The sequence below is a fragment of the Salmo trutta genome, chromosome 28 (assembly GCF_901001165.1).
Source record: "Salmo trutta chromosome 28, fSalTru1.1, whole genome shotgun sequence".
NCBI lineage: Eukaryota > Metazoa > Chordata > Actinopteri > Salmoniformes > Salmonidae > Salmo > Salmo trutta.
Genome location: NC_042984.1, coordinates 42,050,536 through 42,073,403, shown reverse-complemented (window position 1 = coordinate 42,073,403; position 22,868 = coordinate 42,050,536). Strand labels below are relative to the sequence as shown.

General features: G+C 42.4%; 1 protein-coding gene across 1 annotated transcript; it reads right to left on the bottom strand.

Moving 5' to 3' along the window:
* Nucleotides 1-196: 196 nt before the first annotated feature.
* LOC115166274 (60S ribosomal protein L22) lies at nt 197-22,500 on the bottom strand. The gene is made up of 4 exons (XM_029720121.1): nt 22,402-22,500; nt 21,742-21,855; nt 20,908-21,032; nt 197-391 (listed from the first exon to the last, which is right to left on the bottom strand). The coding sequence occupies exons 1-4, from the start codon at nt 22,411-22,413 to the stop codon at nt 247-249; spliced, it is 396 nt and encodes a 131-aa protein (XP_029575981.1). The 5' UTR covers nt 22,414-22,500; the 3' UTR covers nt 197-246.
* Between the last annotated feature and the right edge of the window lie 368 nt (nt 22,501-22,868).

Genomic DNA, 22,868 nt, shown 5'->3' with positions numbered 1-22,868 from the left:
CTTTCTCTAGGCACTGTACTGCATTGTCACAAGAAGGTTGAGTGATCCTTACCCACAGTGTGTATTCAGGAGTGCACACCGCAGCAAAACGTTTAGCAATGAAAATGTGTTTGTTGGACAAATTCAGCTAGGTCCCTCCCTGTTTTAGACCTTTTGCTTCCTAGTAAATATACCCGTTCCATAGAGAAAAAAAGAAAACAGGAGTACTAAGAATTTATTGAATGTACAAAATCCAGCAGACAAAGTTTAATCCTCATCCTCTTCCTCCTCCTCATCCTGGTTGATCTGGAAGTAGCGTAGCTCGTAGCTCTCCTTGGTGTTGGCCACAACACGCAGCCAGTCGCGAAGGTTGTTCTTCTTCAAGTATTTCTTGGTCAGATATTTCAGATATCTGCAGACAGGAGACAGATGGCATACAGATGTGAGAGGTTGGGCTTTTCCCCCAATGCAATACACATACTAACTTAGTAAAGAAAAAAATATATACATACACAGTACCAGACAAAGGTATGGACACCTACTCATTCCAGGGTTAAAATATATATATATTTTCTACATTGTAGAATTATGGTGAAGACAAACTATGAAATAACACATATGGAATAATGTAGTAACCAAAAAACTTAAACAGAGCAAAATATATTTTATATTTGAGATTCTTCAAAGTAGCCACCCTTTGCCTTGATGACAGCTTTGCACACTCTTGGCATTCTCTCAACCAGCTTCATGAGGTAGTCAACTGGAATGCATTTCAATTAACAGGTGTGCCTTGTTAAAAGTTAATTTGTAGAATTTCTTTCCTTCTTAATGTGTTTGAGCCAATCAGTTGTGTTGTGACAAGGTGGGGGGGTATAGCCCTATTTGGTAAAAGACCAAGTCCATTTTATGGCAAGAAAAGCTTAAATAAGCAAAGAGAAACGACAGTCCATTACTTTAAGACATTAAGGTCAGTCAATCTGGAAAATTAAGAACTTTGAAAATATCTTCAAGTGCAGTCGCAAAAACCATCAAGCGCTATGATGAAACTGGCTTTCATGAGGATCGCCACAGGAAAGGAAGACCCAGAGTTACCTCTGCTGCAGAGGATAAATTTGTAAGTCGCTCTGGATAAGAGCGTCTGCTAAATGACTTAAATGTAAATGTAAATAAATTCATTATAGTTACCAGCCTTAGATTGCAGCTCAAATAAATGCTTAGAGTTCAAGTAACAGACACATGTCAACATCAACTGTTCCGAGGAGACTGTGTGAATCAGGTCTTCATGGTCTAATTGCTGCAAAGAAACCACTACTAAAGGACACCAATAAGAAGAAGAGACTTGCTTGAGACAAGAAACAAAAAGCAATGGACATTAGACCGATAGAAATCTGTCCTTTGGTCAGATGAGTCCAAATTTGAGATTTTTGGTTCCAACAGCCGTGTCTTTGTGAGACGCAGAGTAGGTGAACGGATGATCTCCGCATGTGTGGTTCCCACTGTGAAACATGGAGGTGGTATGATTGTGTGGGGGTGCTTTGCTGGGGACACTGATTTATTTAGAATTCAAGGCACACTTAACCAGCATGGCTACCACAGCATTCTGCAGCAATACGCCATCCCATCTGGTTTGCGCTTAGTGGAACTATCATTTGTTTTTCAACAGGACATTTACGTCATTTAGCAGACTCTCTTATCCAGAGCGACTTACAGTAGTGAATGCATACATTTTTTTTTTTGTACTGGCCCCCCGTGGGAATTGAACCCACAACCCTGGCATTGCACACACCATGCTGGCGTTGCAAACACCATGCTCTACCAACTGTGCCAGGCTGTGTAAGGGCTATTTGACCAAGGAGAGTGATGGAGTGCTGCGTCAGATGACCTGGCCTCCACAAATCACCCAACCTCAACCCAATTGAGATGGTTTGGGATGAGTTAGACTGTAGAGTTAAGGAAAAGCAGCCAACAAGTGCTCAGCATATGTGGGAACTCCTTCAAGACTGTTGGAAAAGCATTCCAGGTGAAGCTGGTTGAAAGAATGCCAAGAATGTACAAAGCTGTCAAGGCAAACAGTGGTTACTTTGAAGAATCTAAAATATATTTTGATTTGTTTAACCTCCGTGGGCGAGCGTCCCACCCTAGTCAACAGCCAGTGGAATCACGTGGCGCGAAATACAAATACCTCAAAAATGCTATAACTTCAATTTCTCAAACATATGACTATTTTACACCATTTTAAAAGACAAGACTCTCGTTAATCTAACCACATTGTCCGATTTCAAAAAGGCTTTACAACGAAAGCAAAGCATTAGATTATGTCAGGAGAGTAACCTGCCAAAAATAATCACACAGCCATTTTCCAAGATGGCGTAGCAGTTCAGACGTCCTGTCGTGTCCCGTGTATATATATATATATTTACATATTTTTTTTCTTCACTTATCTTTTTACATTTTTTTATTCTAAACACTCAACCTCAAAGCACTCTCCTGCAACCCGCCTCATCAATTAAAAAAAAAAAAAAAGAAAGTATTATTTACCTCATCTGAATTCCACGACAGAAGCTAGCCAGAGGTTAGCTATTTTCACTGGCTAACGTTGAAGTTCAGCTAGCTACGGTTAGCTGTCCTCAGCTATCCATTAGCTCGAAAAGCTATCGCCAGTTTTTGTACAGCGCGACTCAGACCAGAGCATATCGGACCTATTCTCTCTCCTTTCCTCGATTTCTACCGCAGGCTCTGGACATTTACACCTGGATCTTGCAGCTAACTAGCTGCTACCTGAGTGACTATTGGCAACGTCGGTCTCGGAATTAACACACACTATTACGGAGCTAGCTAGCTAGCCAGCTGAAGAATTCCGTCAGCCACTCGTGGGCTACTCCTGAGCTAGCCAGCTGAAGTGTCTCCTGGGCTACAACTCACCTATCCTGACCCGTTTTACTGCCGATGCGGAGCCCCATTGGGTCTTCACGACTGGATCACCGACGTTATCTGCCCGAGGGAGTTGTTCCAACTGGCCCCTCCGTCGCGACGTAACCTGATCGCCCATCTGCGGCCAGCTAATCGTTAGCTGTCTTTTCGGCTGCGATCTGAATAGGTCTATCGGACACTTTTCTTGGGCCACTATAACTAACTATTTTGCCAACTTGGACAGGTCCCCCCTTCCACACGGAACCCCACTAACCCACAGACGGAAACGCACGAGGCGGCTAAAAACAGACCTCCCTCCCATCTTCCACCAGCTTGCTACCTATGGCCCGGCTAGCTGTCTGATTCTCACTGGACCCTCTGATCACTCGGCTAAGCATGCCTCTCCTTAATGTCAATATGCCTTGTCCATTGCTGTTCTGGTTAGTGTTTATTGGCTTATTTCACTGTAGAGCCTCTAGCCCTGCTCATTATACCTTATCCAACCTCTCAGTTCCTCCACCCACACATGCTATGACATCTTCTGGTTTCAATGATATTTCTAGAGACAATATCTCTCTCATAATCACTAAATGCCTAGGTTTACCTCCTCTGTACTCACATCCCACCATACCTTTGTCTGTACATTATACCTTGAAGCTATTTTATCGCCCCCAGATACCTGCTCCTTTTTCTCTCTATTCTGGACGTCACAGACGACCAATTCTTATAGCTTTTAGCCGTACCCTCATACTTATCCTTCTCTGCTCCGCTGGGGATGTAGAGGTGAATCCAGGCCCTTCAGTGCCTGGCTCCACACCTACTCCCCAGGCGCTCTCTTTTGATGACTTCTGTAACCGTAATAGCCTTGGTTTCATGCATGTTAACATTAGAAGCCTCCTCCCTAAGTTTGTTTTATTCACTGCTTTAGCACACTCTGCCAACCCGGATGTCCTGGCTGTGTCTGAATCTTGGCTTAGGAAGTCCACCAAAAACTGTGAAATCTTCATCCCTAACTACAACGTTTTCAGACAAGATAGAACGACCAAAGGGGGCGGTGTTGCAATCTACTGCAGAGATAGCTTGCAGAGTTCTGTCCTGCTATCCAGGTCTGTACCCAAACAATTTGAACTTCTACTTTTAAAAATCCACCTCTCCAAAAACAAGTCTCTCACCGTTGCCGCCTGCTATAGACCCCCCTCGGCCCCTAGCTGTGCTCTGGACACCATATGTGAACTGATTGCCCCCCATCTATCTTCAGAGCTTGTGCTACTAGGCGACCTAAACTGGGACATGCTTAACACCCCAGCCATTCTACAATCCAAGCTTGATGCCCTCAATCTCACACAAATTATTAATGAACCCACCAGGTACAACCCCAAAGCCGCAAACACTGGCACCCTCATAGATATCATCCTAACCAATGTGCCCTCTAATTACACCTCTGCTGTTTTCAACCAAGATCTCAGCGATCACTGCCTCATTGCCTGCACCCGTAATGGGTCAGCGGTCAAACGACCTCCACTCATCACTGTCAAACGCTCCCTGAAACATTTCAACGAGCAAGCCTTTCTAATCGACCTGGCCCTGGTATCCTGGAAGGATATTGACCTCATCCCGTCAGTAGAGGATGCCTGGTTATTTTTTAAAAATGCCTTCCTCTCCATCTTAAATAAGCATGCCCCTTTCAAGAAATTTAGAACCAGGAACAGATATAGCCCTTGGTTCTCCCCAGACCTGACTGCCCTTAACCAACACAAAAATATCCTGTGGCGTTCTGCATTAGCATCGAACTGCCCCCGCGATATGCAACTTTTTAGGGAAGTTAGAAACCAATACACACAGGCAGTTAGAAACGCCAAGGCTAGCTTTTTCAAACAGAAATTTGCTTCGTGCAACTCCAACTCTAAAAAGTTCTGGGACATTGTAAAGTCCATGGAGAATAAGAACACCTCCTCCCAACTGCCCACTGCACTGAGGATAGGAAACTCTGTCACCACCGATAAGCCCACTATAATTGAGAATTTCAATAAGCATTTTTCTACGGCTGGCCATGCTTTCCACCTAACTACCCCTACTGCATTCAACAGCACTGCACCCCCCACAGCTACTCGCCCAAGCCTCCCCCATTTCTCCTTCTCCCAAATCCATTCAGCTGATGTTCTGAAAGAGCTGCAAAATCTGGACCCCTACAAATCAGCTGGGCTTGACAATCTGGACCCTTTCTTTCTAAAATTATCTGCCGAAATTATTGCAACCCCTATTACTAGCCTGTTCAACCTCTCTTTCGTGTCGTCTGAGATTCCCATAGATTGGAAAGCAGCTGCTGTCATCCCCCTCTTCAAAGGAGGTGACACTCTTGACCCAAGTTGCTACAGACCTATATCCATCCTACCCTGCCTTTCTAAGGTCTTCGAAAGCCAAGTCAACAAACAGATTACCGACTATTTTGAATCCCACCGCACCCTCTCCGCTATGCAATCTGGTTTCAGAGCTGGTCATGGGTGCACCTCAGCCACGCTCAAGGTCCTAAACGACATCGTAACCGCCATCGATAAGAAACATTACTGTGCTGCCGTATTCATTGACCTGGCCAAAGCTTTTGACTCTGTTAATCACCACATCCTCATCGGCAGACTTAGTAGCCTTGGTTTCTCAAACGATTGCGTCGCCTGGTTCACCAACTACTTCTCTGACAGAGTTCAGTGTGTCAAATCGGAGGGCCTACTGTCTGGACCTCTGGCAGTCTCTATGGGGGTACCACAGGGTTCAATTCTTGGGCCAACTCTTTTCTCTGTATACATAAATGATGTCGCTCTTGCTGCTGGTGAATCTCTGATCCACCTCTACGCAGACGACACCATTCTGTATACTTCTGGCCCTTCTTTGGACACTGTGTTAACAACCCTCCAGACGAGCTTCAATGCCATTCAACTCTCCTTCCGTGGTCTCCAACTGCTCCTAAACACAAGTAAAACTAAATGTATGCTCTTCAACCGATCGCTGCCTGCACCTGCCCGCCCATCCAGCATCACTTCTCTGGACGGTTCTAACTTAGAATTTGTGGACAACTACAAATACCTAGGTGTCTGGTTAGACTGTAAACTCTCCTTCCAGACTCACATCAATCATCTCCAATCCAAAGTGAAATCTAGAATTAGCTTCCTATTTCGCAACAAAGCATCCTTCACTCATGCTGCCAAACATACCCTCGTAAAACTGACCATCCTACCAATCCTCGACTTCGGCGATGTCATTTACAAAATAGCCTCCAATACCCTACTCAACAAGCTGGATGCAGTCTATCACAGTGCCATCCGTTTTGTCACCAAAGCCCCATATACAACCCACCACTGCGACCTGTATGCTCTCGTTGGCTGGCCTTCACTTCATCATCGTCGCCAAACACATTGGCTCCAGGTCATCTACAAGACCCTGCTAGGTAAAGTCCCCCCTTATCTCCGCTCACTGGTCACCATAGCAGCACCCACCTGTAGCACGCGCTCCAGCAGGTATATCTCTCTGGTCACCCCTAAAGCCAACTCCTCCTTTGGTCGTCTCTCCTTCCAGTTCTCAGCTGCCAATGATTGGAACGAACTACAAAAATCTCTAAAACTGGAAACACTTATCTCCCTCACTAGCTTTAAGCACCTGCTATCAGAGCAGCTCACAGATCTCTGCACCTGTACATAGCCCATCTTTAATTGAGCCCAAACTACTACCTTTTCCCCTACTGTATTTATTTATTTTATTTATTTTGCTCCTTTGCACCATATTATTTATATTTATATTTTAACTTTTAACTTTCTTCAAACTACAAATCTACCATTCCAGTGTTTTTTTCTTGCCATACTTTATTTACTTTGCCACCATGGCATTTTTTTGCCTTTACCTCCATTATCTCACATCATTTGCTCACATTGTATATAGTCTTATTTTTTTTCTACTGCATCATTGATTGTATGTTGTTTTACTCCATGTGTAACTCTGTGTTTTTGTATGTTGTCGAACTGCTTTGCTTTATCTTGGCCAGGTCGCAATTGTAAATGAGAACTTGTTCTCAACTTGCCTACCTGGTTAAATAAAGGTGAAATAAATAAATAAAATAAAAATTTTCAAAGCAAGCATATGTCACAAAAACCAAAACCACAGCTAAATGCAGCACTAACCTTTGATCTTCATCAGATGACACTCCTAGGACATTATGTTATACAATACATGCATGTTTTGTTCAATCAAGTTCATATTTATATCAAAAACCAGCTTTTTACATTAGCATGTGTTCAGAACTAGCCCACCCACCGAAAACTTCCGGTGAATTTACTAAATTACTCATGATAAAACGTTCACAAAAAACACAATTATTTTAAGAATTATAGATACAGAACTCCTTTATGCAATCGCGGTGTCAGATTTTAAAATAGCTTTTTGGCGAAAGCACATTTTGCAATATTCTGAGTACATAGCTCGGCCATCACGGCTAGCTATTTTGACACCCACCAAGTTTGGGGCTCACCAAACTCAGAATTACTATTAGAAAAATTGGATTACCTTTGCTGTTCTTCGTCAGAATGCACTCCCAGGACTTCTACTTCAACAACAAATGTTATTTTTGTTCCAAATAATCCATAGTTATATTCAAATAGCTCCGTTTTGTTCGTGCATTTCGTGACAAAAAAATTCAAAATATTCCATTACCGTACTTCGAAGCATGTCAAACGCTGTTTAAAACCTCTTACATCTAGATGTTCCGCTAGCGGAACGTCTGCTCCAATATCCAATGATGGGCGGGGCGCGAAATACAAACTCCTCTAAAATCCGAAAACTTCCACTTTTCAAACATATGACTATTTTACAGCTATTTAAAGACAAGACTCTCGTTAATCTAACCACACTGTCCGATTTCAAAAAGGCTTTACAGCGAAAGCAAAACATTAGATTATGTCAGCAGAGTACCCAGCCAGAAATAATCAGACACCCATTTTTCAAGCTAGCATATGTCACAAAAAACAAAACCACAGCTAAATGCAGCACTAACCTTTTATGATCTTCATCAGATGACACACCTAGGACATTATGTTATACAATACATGCATGTCTGTTCAATCAAGTTCATATTTATATCAAAAACCAGCTTTTTTACATTAGCATGTGACGTTCAGAACTAGCATTCCCACCGAACACTTCCGGTTAATTTACTAAATTACTCACGATAAACGTTCACAAAAAGCATAACAATTATTTTAAGAATTATAGATACAGAACTCCTCTATGCACTCGATATGTCCGATTTTAAAATAGCTTTTCGGATGAAGCACATTTTGCAATATTCTAAGTACATAGCCCGGCATCACAGGGCTAGCTATTTAGACACCCAACCAGTTTAGCCTTCACCAAAATCACATTTCCTATAAGAAAAATGTTATTACCTTTCCTGTTCTTCGTCAGAATGCACTCCCAGGACTTCTACTTCAATAACAAATGTTGGTTTGGTCCCAAATAATCCATCGTTATGTTCCATCAACGACATTTTGTTCGTGCGTTCTAGACACTATCCCTATGGTATATCACGGTCACGAGCATGGCGCAGAAAGTGACAAAAAATGTCTAAATATTCCATTACCGTACTTCGAAGCATGTCAACCGCTGTTTAAAACCAATTTTTATGCAATTTCTCTCGTAGAAAAGCGATAATATTCCGACCGGGCATCTGCCTGTCTGTAAACTGAGGAAAAAACCGAAAGCCGGGGGCGGGGCGGGTCGCGAGCATAAGGCTTACTCCACTGAGAGACCACTTAGCTTTTGCTCTCCTTTGTTTCAGCCAGGGCTTTGAATTACGTCATTCCTGTTTTTCCCGGGCTCTGAGAGCCCATTGGAGACGTGGGTATTGTCACGTAACAGCAGAGATCCTTAGTTTTTGGAAGAGATGTCAAAGAAAGCAAATAAATGGTCAGACAGGCCACTTCCTGAACAGAACCTTCTCAGGTTTTTGCCTGCCATAGGAGTTCTGTTATACTCACAGACACCATTCAAACAGTTTTAGAAACTTTAGAGTGTTTTCTATCTAAATCTACTAATTATATGCATATTCTCGTTTCTGGGCAAGAGTAGTAACCAGTTTAAATCGGGTACGTTTTTTATCCGGCCGTGCAAATACTGCCCCCTAGCCCCAACAGGTTATTATACACCGAGTAAACCAAACATTAAAAACACCTTCCTAATATTGAGTTCTTGTCTCCAGGCTTAAAAATCCTTCTTGAACCTGTTTCCTCCCCTTCATCTACACTGAAAACTTAAATTTGATTTTAGTGGATTTAACAAGTGACATCAAGAGCAGGTGTTCTTATTGTTTTGTATACTCAGTGAAAGAGTTTTCCCTCAGGCTTCCCTGTCCAGTTTACCTACCCCTGCCGATGACTCCCCCAACTTCACGTTCAGGGTCCTGCACGGGTGTTTGGAGCCGCACCCGCCCAATGCTGGTCACATAAATTCCGAGCTCCACCCAATACCAGGACAGGTTTTTCACCGCAACCCAACCCACCTGAATAGAACTGTTCCGAGGTCCAATCCGTGACCTACCGAATAACATCAATTTACTGTATAATTTGTATGACCAGAGTAGTAGCCTAGGCTATTATTCCATTCCCTGCATGAATTGGTCTGCATGTCTATTCAACATTTGGATAAAAGGAAACAATGCCATGAACGACAATTTTATTTTCACAATGAAATGCTGCACATTGACAACTGAAATCCCTCTGGGGGGGAAAAGGGCCTTCTAATTAGCCTTCTTACCGAATGAAAGACTATAGCTGACAAAGCTTTACATTCAATATTGTTTAGATAATCAAATAGTTTATTTGAAAACACACAAATCCCAGAATCTAGGCTTCAGAAATGCATTTTAGTAGGCTATACTCAAACATTTACCAGCCACATCGGTTTAAACTTGATATGGCCTGCGTATGGTCTAAATAAGTGGTCACCAACCAACGTCTATCACTTCCGCAGTCAAAAAGCAAGCTGAGGAGGAGCACGTGATGCCGCGGAGCTGAACAGACGTTGACAAACCGAGCTCTTCAAAGTTATCCTATTATTACCTAAATAACAACGTTGAAACAATATTCTAACATCGGCTGATAAATTGTCAAGTACTTACCTTCCCAAAGAGCCATGGACCTCCGACCGAGAGGCAAGAAGGACGACCAAAACGTCGTTGAATCCCAAGATAACGAGTCTAGCATTAGCCCTCATAACTCAGACGACAGTTCCAGACTGTTGCTCTCGGACATGCTGGCTACTCTCCTCCGGGAAATTCAGGATGGTAACAAAGGGCTTTCTATGAAAATTGACAAGAAATCAGCTGAACTCCATTCTTCCATCGACGACCTGAAATCCTCCATGAATGATCTCCTTCTGAGAACGACTGAGGCCGAGATGCGCATTAGCACAGTTGAGGATACCGCCGCTCGACATGACCAGGTTCTGATAGAACTGCGGAAGGATAATGCCTACCTCAAAAACAAGGTAGACCAGATGGAGAACCAGAGAAGACGTAGCGTGTGGTGGGATTGACGTGTGGTGGGATTGAAAGAGGACAGCGAGGGCCGTGACCCGGGCCGCTTCTTCACTCAATGGATCCCTGATGTCCTAGACATAATCAACTTCACCAAGCCGCTGGAAATCGAACGCGCCCACAGAACATCAGCACCGAAACCCCGGCCAGAGGAGCCCCCACGGGCCGTCCTGATCAGGTTCCTCCGGTTCCAAGACAGAGAGAAGATACTGCAACTCGCAAGAGCCAAAGGGGACATCACCATCGATGGCAAGAGGGTCAGCCTTTTCCCGGATATGAGTGCCGATCTCGCCAGACGTCGCAAGCAGTTCAGGCCTGCCGCCAAAGCTCTGAAGGAGAAGAACATCACTGGCTACCTCATTCACCCTGCACGGATGAAAGTTCAGTACAAAGGCTGAAGCCATCTCTTCGACACACCAGGAGAAGTGTTCACTTTTCTCAAAGAACCGTATGAAATGTATGCATTCACTACTGTAAGTCGCTCTTAGTCTGCTAAATGACTAAAATGTAAATGTAACCGAACCACGTCTGAAAAACGGTCTCTGGGGGATAAGATCCAATTTGTTTGTTTTCTCTTATCTGGACTGAACTGCTGATATCTTCTTGGAATTTGGATCCGTTTACCCCGTTATCCGGTCGCTATAATTGATTTGTACATTTTCAACTAACTGTTTTTCCCCGGGGTGAGTTCTATTACACTTACTGGAGAGTACATTTTGGTTTAGTCAATAGCCACTGGGCGAAGCAAATAAGTGGGCTTAGGCCCACCGCTTCCCCGCCATTTATGTTTCTCCTCTCCCGAAAAGAGAGACTCAAGCAGCCCTTACCGTGGGCAGTAAATATTCAGCCATAAATGTCTATTCACAACGTTTGTTTTCAACTTAGAGAGCTCGCAGGTTTTAGTTTACGCCAAGGTTTAGCGAGTAAGAGTAAGGTGGAAAGCGAGCAGCAACGCATCTCTCTATACAAGTGTATTCATGTTTGATTGTTGGGATTGTTGTTTTAGTCTGACAATCGGGTTGGGTGGGATTTTTTTTCCCATGTTTATTGTTGTTTCCTTCCTAAAGAGACACATAGGTCACTTCTGTGTTCAAACCAAAGTTGAAACATTTCCTGACTATTTACATATGAGAGATTTTCATTCGGTTACATATTTGAAACCCAACCTATGCTTAATCCATTAAAATATGTCACATTCAACGTAAAAGGTCTTAACAGCCCGATTAAAAGGAAAAGAGTATACATACCTTAAGAAATTAAAAGGCTGACATTGTGTTTCTACAAGAAACACATCTTACAGCCAGTGAACACAAGAAATTGAAGAGGGAATGGGTAGGACAAGTTTTTGCGTCCTCTTTTAACTCCAATACAAGAGGAACTGCAATTTAGATAAGTAGATGTCTTGTTTTGTACGCTTTGTACAAAATAATAAAACACAGAACTACAGGATGTTTCTTAACATAACTCTTTATTAACTAGCTACAACTGCATGTTCGCCTATCTCCAACCGTGATCAACTTGCCATGACCTAACCGTCTGGGTGGTCTTAACCAATCACCGCACAGTATGATACGGCGGTAAAATGCATCCAATTATAATTCATATGAATATTACAGTAGACACATCCCCTTCTGCGTCAACAACACCATCTCTGATCCCTCGGGCAGGTTTGTTTTGGTGCAGGGGCATATGTTTTCAGAGTCTTGGACCCTGTTGAATATTTATGCTCCTAACTTCGATGACCATATGTTTATTCAGAATGTCTTCAGGTCGCTCAAGCACCACCAGGATGGCTACTGGTTGGAGATTTAAATTTTTGTTTAGATACAGTTCTTGATAGGTCCTCTGATAAACCCTCCCTTACCAAAGCCGCCAAGCTCACCATGTCATTCATGAAAGATCTTAATTTACTAGACATCTGGAGACAGTTGCACCCACAGGTTAGGGACTACTCTTTTTATTCACACCCACACAAGACACACACGCATAGATAACTTTTTACTATCGACCCAACTGTTTCATAGAGTGTTAGATATCGAGTATCTCCCCAGATTGCTTAGTGACCATTCTCCTCTGGTATTATCAATCTCCATTCCTACCAAGGTAAATGGAGCATATAGATGGAGACTAAATTCTACACTCCTAAAGCAACCGGAATTTTGTGCATTTATCAAAGAGCAGATCAATATTTTTACTTTGACAAACAAACCCTCCGCTCCTGACAGTTTCATTCTTTGGGACCCATTGAAAGCCTATCTGAGGGGACAGATCATCTCCTATACTAAAGGGTTGAAGAGAAGACACGGTGCGGAACTGAATGTCCTTGAATCTGAAATCTCCGAGCTAGAGAAAACCTACCAAAGAGGCCCGACTAAAGATCTATACAGGCTTTTGGTAAATAAAAAACTGAAATATAATAATATTCTGAACACATATCAAGCTGAGAGGGCCATCACTAAATCAAAACAGCGTTATTACGAGCTTGGAGAGAAAGCTCAAAGTACTGGCATGGCAACTGAAAGCAGAGTAAAGTAAGAGGACAATTAATGCTATAGAAACGGATTCCTCCCTGCCAGTTGCAACGTGGCTATCGGAAGTTAATAGTTGTATCCCACTGGAGAAAATCACTTACTGCTTGAGGAATAAGTTAAAGACATTTTACAGAATTTGGCAACCTTTTATTGACTATATGGAGAATCTCCCCTCATATCACATTGATTGAATCTCTATATAATTCTTATACAATGTTTCACACGTAATGTATAATATGTATCTTACAGCAGGTGACCATATGATTCAATGTCTCATTATTATTATTTTTAATTTTACTCTTTATTATGACTTATGTATCATGTATGTTTTTTTATGTATTATGTATGTTCGTATATATAATTTGTATTTTTTAATTACGCTCGTCTGTTACCGTCACTTTGTCCTTTGTTGTGTAACATATTTTCACTTTTGTTTTGAATGTTCTTAATTGGAAAATGCAAAAATAAAATATAAAAACATTTAAAAAAGCAAGCTGAGATCTACTGCTCAGATTTAACTATTTTTATTTTTACTCATGCAAACAGTTTTGTAGGAATGAGGTTTGGGCAGTAGGCCTAATACATTATCACAGCATATTGTGCCATTAAACCCCTACAACTCATCCAGAACGCCACAGCCCGTCTGGTGTTCAACCTTCCCAAGTTCTCTCACGTCACCCCACTCCTCCGCACACTCCACTGGCTTCCAGTTGAAGCTCGCATCTGCTACAATACCATGGTGCTTGCCTACGGAGCTGTGAGGGGAACGGCACCTCCGTACCTTCAGGCTCTGATCAGGCCCTACACCCAAACAAGGGCACTGCGTTCATCCACCTCTGGCCTGCTGGCCCCCCTACCTCTGCGGAAGCACAGTTCCCGCTCAGCCCAGTCAAAACTGTTCGCTGCTCTGGCACCCCAATGGTGGAACAAGCTCCCTCACGACGCCAGGACAGCGGAGTCAATCACCACCTTCCGTAGACACCTGAAACCCCACCTCTTTAAGGAATACCTGGGATAGGATAAAGTAATCCTTCTAACCCCCCCCCCCCCAAAAAAAAAGATATAGATAAGAGCGTTTGCTAAATGACGTAAATGTAAATGATTGGCCTGCCAATATTGTTAATCAGACCATATTATATTTCAGCACTGTGGAGCATGAATTGAAATAATTAGCTTGTTTATTTTACTGGACTGATGGTACCTGCATCTGATGGCCAACGAGGTCTAAGCACCACGTCAGTGATCTTCAGGTGGAAAAGCCGGAGCTCTAGAAAGATGCCCGAGTTTCCGACTTGGAATTCCAAGTTGGATGACCATTTAAAACGATTTTTCCCTGCTCTCTCCTTCCTTTCCTCCGGTGAGACTGACCAGAGAGAGGACACCGTCTTCCACCCGATGGTGCAACTCGAGTCGCACCGCATCTGCCTCATACACAAATTCATGTTGTTCCTATGACCAGAGAAAGTTAATTATTCCTTAATATTAAAATCAACACGACGAGCTGCTAATAATAATAAAACGCAGGGCTATCAATACTTGGCTACTCATTCATTGCAGCTGCAGCCCGAACGGAAGTACAGAGAGGCGCATTTTGTAATAGTGTTGAATAAAAACAGTGACATTGCTGAATATAAACCTAAACATGAACTCGCTCATAAAAACAGCAGCTCTTTGCTGCATTCGTTGACAGTCTGTCTGTGGTCATGGTTTTAAAAGTTTTTAAATCTTACGTAGGCTAGTAGCCTATTCGACTTGGCTGTGGCCAGGGTCATGGAAGCTCTGTAGCCACGGTGATTTGAGCTATCCGATTGGGCAGCGCAGTAGGTACACTCGATATAGTCACAGATTTGCCGGTCCACCGGGTAGGTGGAGTTTGTCTCATGGGAACACTTTGCTTACCCGGAGCGCCTGACTTTTGAGTCAAGTGCACCAATCGCGATCGACTGGTTGGTGACCACTGGTCTAAATGAACGAAAGACTGATTTAACGTTATATTAAATTGATAATAGGCTTATATACACTGCTCAAAAAAATAAAGGGAACACTAAAATAACACATCCTAGATCTGAATGAATGAAATAACCTTAAATACTTTTTTTCTTTACATAGTTGAATGTGCTGACAACAAAAATCACACAAAAGTAATCAATGGAAATCCAATTTATCAACCCATGGAGGTCTGGATTTGGAGTCACACTCAAAATTAAAGTGGAAAACCACACTACAGGCTGATCCAGCTTTGATGTAATGTCCTTAAAACAAGTCAAAATGAGGCTCAATAGTGTGTGTGGCCTCCACGTGCCTGTATGACCTCCCTACAACGCCTGGGCATGCTCCTGATGAGGTGGCGGATGGTCTCCTGAGGGATCTCCTCCCAGACCTGGACTAAAGCATCCGCCAACTCCTGGACAATCTGTGGTGCAACGTGGCGTTGGTGGATGGAGCGAGACATGATGTCCCAGGTGTGCTCAATTGGATTCAGGTCTGGGGAACGGGCAGGCCAGTCCATAGCATCAATGCCTTCCTCTTGCAGGAACTGCTGACACACTCCAGCCACATGAGGTCTAGCATTGTCTTGCATTAGGAGGAACCCAGGGCCAACCGCACCAGCATATGGTCTCACAAGGGGTCTGAGGATCTCATCTCGGTACCTAATGGCAGTCAGGCTACCTCTGGCGAGCACATGGAGGGCTGTGCGGCCCCCCCAAAGAAATGTCACCCCACACCATGACTGACCCACCGCCAAACCGGTCATGCTGGAGGATGTTGCAGGCAGCAGAACGTTCTCCACGGCGTCTCCAGACTATGACATGCGCTCAGTGTGAACCTGCTTTCATCTGTGAAGAGCACAGGGCGCCAGTGGCGAATTTGCCAATCTTGGTGTTCTCTGGCAAATGCCAAACGTCCTGCACGGTGTTGGGCTGTAAGCACAACCCCCACCTGTGGACGTCGGGCCCTCATACCACCCTCATGGAGTCTGTTTCTGACCGTTTGAGCAGACACATGCACATTTGTGGCCTGCTGGAGGTCATTTTGCAGGGCTCTGGCAGTGCTCCTCCTGTTCCTCCTTGCACAAAGGCGGAGGTAGCGGTCCTGCTGCTGGGTTGTTGCCCTCCTACGGCCTCCTCCACGTCTCCTGATGTACTGGCCTGTCTCCTGGTAGCGCCTCCATGCTCTGGACACTACGCTGACAGACACAGCAAACCTTCTTGCCACAGCTCGCATTGATGTGCCATCCTGGATGAGCTGCACTATCTGAGCCACTTGTGTGGGTTGTAGACTCTGTCTCATGCTACACTAGAGTGAAAGCACCGCCAGCATTCAAAAGTGACCACAACATCAGCCAGGAAGCATAGGAACTGAGAAGTGGTCTGTGGTCCCCACCTGCAGAACCACTCCTTTATTGGGGGTGTCTTGCTAATTGCCTATAATTTCCACCTGTTGTCTATTCCATTTGCACAACAGCATGTGAAATTTATTGTCAATCAGTGTTGCTTCCTAAGTGGACAGTTTGATTTCACAGAAGTGTGATTGACTTGGAGTTACATTGTGTTGTTTAAGTGTTCCCTTTATTTTTTTGAGCAGTGTAGTTTATCGTAAACAAATACCTTCTTGCACTTTTTGCGTCCATCTACCGGGCTGTTGTCCTTATCCACAATGACTCCAAAATCCTTCCAAACTGGGAATTTCACTTGCGCAGAACCTGTTTCCAAGATGGTGTATTTCATATCCTTTCTTTTTTTACATACTTACATACATGCATACATACAGTCCCAGTCAAAAGTTTGGACACCTATTCATTCAAGGGTTTTTCTTTATTTTTGTAGAATAATCGTGAAGACATCAAAACTATTAAATAACACACATGGAATCATGTAGTAACCAAAAAAGTGTTAACCTGTTGGGGCTAGGGGGCAGTATTTGCACGGCCGGATAAAAAACGTACCCGATTTAAACTGGTTACTACTCTTGGCCAGAAACGAGAATATGCATATAATTAGTAGATTTGGATAGAAAACACCCTAAAGTTTCTAAAACTGTTTGAATGGTGTCTGTGAGTATAACAGAACTCATATGGCAGGCCAAAACTAGGTGGCCCAGGGAGGTTAAGCAGTATTGAGAATTTTGGAAAAAATGTGTGCCCATTTTTAACTGCCTCCTACACCAACTCAGAAGCTAGGATATGCATATTATTAACAGATTTGGATAGAAAAGACTGAATTTTCTAAAACTGTTTGAATGGTGTCTAAGTATAACAGAACTCATATGGCAGTCAAAACCCTGAGACAAATTCTAACAGGAAGTGGATATCTGATGTGTTGAATTACTTTTAAGCCTATGCCATTGAAACACACAGGGACTTATTAATCACTGAGCACTTCCTACGCCATCCACTAGATGTCAACAATCTTTACAAAGTGGGTTGAGTCTTCTACTGTGAAAACTGACCGAACGAGAGGCTTGGAAAGTTGGTCATAAGCGGATGGCCTATACTACTCTGGCGCGCGAGTGCATGTTTGGGTACTCTCGTTCCAATACGTTTTAAAAGAGAATGCAATCGTTCGCCTTGAATATTATTGAAGTTCTGATTGAAAAAGGCCCTAATGATTTATGCTATACAACGTTTGACATGTTTGAACGAACGTAAATATTTTTTTCCCCCCTCTTTGGTGAAGACAAGTCCGGCGGGCGACGTTCATGTTTTTGAGTAGCCTACAGGACGCGCTAACAACACGGAGCTTTTTGGACATAAATTATTAGCTTTTTCGACCAAAACTACATTTGTTATGGACCTGAGATTTCTGGAAGTGCCTTCTGATGAAGATAATCAAAGGGAATATCTACATAGTATTTTTAATTTTAAATCTCTCCAACATGGCGCCTAGTCTGTATCGCCAAGCCTATTTTTCTGAGCACAGCACCTCGTTTATTGCAAAGTGTGATTTCCCAGTAAAGTTATTTTTAAATCTGGCAATGCGATTGCGTTCACGAGATGTTAATCTATAATTCTTTGAATGACAATATAATATTTTACCAATGGTTTCGAATAGTAATCATTTAATTTGTTGTGCTGATTGACTGGCGGTATTGGAGGGAAAATATTTTATCAACATCAACGCCATTGTAAAATGCTGTTTTTGGATATAAATATGAACTTGATAGAACAAAAAATGCATGTATTGTCTAACATAATGTCCTAGGACTGTCATCTGATGAAGATTGTCAAAGGTTAGTGCATAATTTCAGCTGGTTTTCTGCTTTTGGTGACGCCTGTCTTTGCATTGAGAAAACATTACACACAGCTTTTTTCAATGTACTGTCCTAACATAATCTAACTTTATGCTTTCGCCGTAAAGCCTTTTTAAAATCGGACAACGTGGTTAGATTAAGGAGATGTTTATCTTTCAAAGGGTGTAAGATAGTTGCATGTTTGAGAAATTTGAATTTGATTATGACATTTAATTGTTTTCAAATTTGGCGCCCTTGATATTTCACCTGCTGTTGATAGGGTGTACCAGCCCATAGAAGTTAATGCACATGATGTTACTGGGGCATGTCAGAAGCAGCAGATAAGGCATAACATACGGGGGTTGTTTAAGTGGAATTTATTACAATTGTTTTATTCTACATAGCCAAAAGTCAACATTGGCATCAACCTAGACAAAGAGTACAGATATATTTGTATAATTTAGTGAATTTGTCCAATACAATGCTTTTTGTTTTTGAAATATTTAGGACTAACTTATTCCTTGCCACCCATTCAGAAACTAACTGCAGCTCTTTGTTAAATGTTGCAGTAATTTCAGTCGCGGTAGTAGCTGATGTGTATAGCGTTGAGTCATCTGCATATAGGCTATAATAACAAGGGACCTCATTTATCCATTGTAAGCAGTGCGAAAGTGTAAGTAATGAATTTATGGGTAATTATTTTGTCATTTTGTCATGTAAGCATTTAGTAATTATTTTGTAGCATAAACATGAAGACCAAACTTCTTGGGTGAAAGAAATTTTATATTTCGTGTTGTTTTTTTTAAACCTCTCTAGGGTAGGGGGCAGTATTTTCACATCCGGATAAAAAAACGTACCCGATTTAAACTGGTTATTACTACTGCCCAGAAACTAGAATATGCATATAATTGTTTGATTTGGATAGAAAACACTCTAAAGTTTCTAAAACTGTTTGAATGGTGTCTGTGAGTATAACAGAACTCATATGGCAGGCCAAAACCTGAGAAGATTCCATACAGGACGTGCCCTCTCTGACCATTTCTTGTGCTTCTGTGGCATCTCTGTCGGAAATACAGGATCTCTGTTGTAACGTGAAAATTTCTAAGGCTCCCATAGGCTCTCTGAAGGCGCCAGAAAATGGAACGAGATCTCTGCCGTCTCTGGGCTAGGTACAGGAGCGCTGTTTGTGAGTGGTCAGGCTGGTGGCTCAGAGACAGGAGATGCGCGGCCCCGAGAAGTGGCCATGTTTTTCTTTCAGCTTTTGAACGAAAACAACTTCGCCCGGTTGGAATATTATCGCTATTTTACAAGAAACATAGCATAATAATTGATTTTAAACAGCGTTTGACATGCTTCGAAGTACGGTAATGGAATATTTCGATTTTTTTTGTCACGACATGCGTCACCGTTTGGATAGGGACCTGAACACACGGACAAAACAGGGAGTACCCTCTCTGACCATTTCTTGGCCTTCTACACTCTCTTTATTGAAAACAAAGGATCTCAGAAGGCGCCAGAACGTTGAATGATGACTTTGCAGCCCATGGCTGAAAAACAGTAGCGCATTTGGTAAGTGGTCGATCTGAGAACAATGAGACGGGCGTGCACGTGAAGAGGCCATTTTCAACTTTGAGTCTTTGAACGAAAACAGGATTTCCCGTTCGGAATATTATCGCTTTTTTACGAGAAAAATCGCATAAAAATTGATGTTTAACATGCTTCGAAGTACGGTAATGGAATATTTAGAAATTTTTTGTCACGATGCGCGTCACCCTTCGGATAGTGTCTTGAACGCAAGAACAAAACAGAGGATATTTGAACATAACAATGGATTATTTTGAACCAAAACAACATTTGTGGATGAAGTAGAAGTCCTGGGAGTGCATTCTGACGAAGAACAGGAAAGGTAATCCAATTTTTTTTATAGTAAATCTGAGTTTGGTGAGTACCAAACTTGGTGGGTGTCAAAATAGCTAGCCCGTGATGGCGAGCTATCTACTCAGAATATTGCAAAATGTGCTTTTGCCGAAAAGCTTTTTTAAAATCGGACACCGCGATTGCATAAAGGAGTTCTGTATCTATAATTCTTTAAATAATTGTTATGTTTTTTGTGAACGTTTATTGTGAGTAATTTAGTAAATTCACCGGAAGTTTGCGGTGGGTATGCTAGTTCTGAACGTCACATGCTAATGTAAAAAGCTGGTTTTTGATATAAATATGAACTTGATTGAACAAAACATGCATGTATTGTATAACATAATGTCCTAGGAGTGTCATCTGATGAAGATCATCAAAGGTTAGTGCTGCATTTAGCTGTGGTTTTGGTTTTTGTGACATTATATGCTAGCTTGAAAAATGGGTGTCTGATTATTTCTGGCTGGGTACTCTCCTGACATAATCTAATGTTTTGCTTTCGTTGTAAAGACTTTTTGAAATCGGACAGTGTGGTTAGATTAACGAGAGTCTTGTCTTTAAAATGGTGTAAAATAGTCATATGTTTGAGAAATTGAAGTAATAGCATTTCTAAGGTATTTGAATATTGCGCCACGGGATTCAACTGGCTGTTGAGTAGGTGGGACGATTTTGTCCCACATACCCTAGAGAGGATAAGAATGAATATGCAAATTCTGTTTGCATTGCAATATTCATTACTCCAGTGCTGAGTTGCCAGTGCAGTTACTATACCTTTTGGAGAAGGGGACCTCAGAGGACACAGTGATCTTGCTCTTGCTCCTGTCAATAGACACCACACCGCCACCCAGGTTGCCAGCTTTCCCATTCACCTTGATGCGCTCCTGAAGGAACTGCTCCTATAACCATTAAGACATACTGTGTAAGCATATACTTCTAATTTCCCAAAAACAAAAGATAGACAGCTGCCCAACATGACTAGTGTAGTGCAGGGCTTCCCAAAGTCAGTCCTGCGCCCCCCCCCCCTGCACATTTTTTGCCCTAGCACTACACAGCTGAACCAACTCATCACCAAGCTTTGATTAATTGAATCAGCTGTGTAGTGCTAGGGCAAAATACTAAACGTGCGGGGGCATTTGGAAAACCCTGGTCTTGCGGAAGTGAAACTAGTCCATTGGCTGGGGTACATCAGTGACATCACACCTACCTTGAGATCACGGAGTGACCGACTAGTCTCTTGCACTGTCAGCAAACAGGGTTGGCTTTGAGTTGTGTAGGTTGCTAGTTAGTTCAAACCCCGCTTGGGATGTAACACAACGCACTCTTACATTAGCATAGTAATATTCTGTTCAACATATCATGTCGATCCTATGGACTGTAAATCCTTAGATCTGTATATGAATTTGAGAGTGCTTACATTTCGCAAGCTCCATCTGTCCCTCAGCTTTTTACTAAATCAAGTGGTAGGGGTGCCACTGCCAGGGACAGGCTGAAACACAATTCAAGTTTGTGGCTAAAGTAAAGGGGATTCGAATAAGGGTGTTTGTGAAACTTTTTTAAAAAGTTGACATTTTCACTGCAACCAGGCACAGGTATAAAACTACTTACAAAGTTGGCAGCATCCATGATGCCATCTTCAACAGGGTGGGTGCAGTCCAGAGTGAACTTCAGGACCTGCTTCTTCTTCTTGCCACCCTTGGAGCCTTTGTTGCTCTGTTTCTTCTGCAAAACAGACAAATAAAATGAGACCGTCCACCAACGCTTCTCCGATTAGCTACCCGTCTAGGTCATTAGCTAGCTATCGCTCTAAAAGGCCATCCTGCTAGTTCTAGCAATCAAGTTAGGTAGCCGTCTAGAATCTAACTAGCTAGGCTTCTAGTTCAAACATACGCGCTACAACCCGCTCAGACATCAACTAAATTAGCGATCTGTCTATCGCCAGTTAATGCCCAATCCAGAAGAAGCTTTAGTCAGTTAGCTAACCAGGCCTATACTTTTACCACTAAACTATTAACTACTACTGACTATAAAACGAACTGGAAAACGTTAAGCTCGTTTTCTGTAGCTAGCTACAACGTGGTGGATCTCTAGGCTAGCTAAACTAGCAGGCCTCGTGAATAACAAAACCCAATGCCGTATTAAGGATGACATAAGTCCCCCCTCCGAATATGCCCCTCTTCTTACGAATAGGACACACATCAAGTACAGTCGTTTGACGTGTGAAACATGTATATATTTGGGCACTTGTTGACACGCGATTGTACCCACCACAGGAGCCATGGCGAAGAATTTAGCAGAAAGGAAGAACTAGGTTTGCGCGTGCGTTATATTTCGGCCTGTTAAATCAATCGCTGATTGTGTCGATACAAATCACTGATTCAGAGTTCGATTAATATTGTTTTCATTTTATTTAAATTCCATACATTTTGAAAGATGAATTAGTGCAATAGAAACAATACATAACATACAAACACTCTGGATAAGAACATCTGCTAAATGACTAAAACGTACAGCCTTTTACATTCAAAGACTTTTGAAAAGTAGCTATACAATTAGCTACACGCTACGGTGATACAGTATGTGAATGCCTCCATACAGCTGTTACATCTTAGCAAACCTTCTGTCGGAAATACATTTCTCTATTAACATCCTGTCCAATTGCAGGTGGTACTCCAAAAACCAGAGAATATTCAGAGAGACGAGCTCTCGTCATTTTAGTTGCCAGACATATTGCA

Bases quoted from the DNA above. Each gene is read 5' to 3' on its own strand.
- LOC115166274 (XM_029720121.1), bottom strand. The intron at 21,033-21,741 runs GTAAGTAGTTTT...TAATGGTTATAG, and splicing joins TCATGGATGCTGCCAACTTT to GAGCAGTTCCTTCAGGAGCG. The intron at 392-20,907 runs GTATAGTAACTG...TCCTGTCTGCAG, and splicing joins GAGGTCCCCTTCTCCAAAAG to ATATCTGAAATATCTGACCA.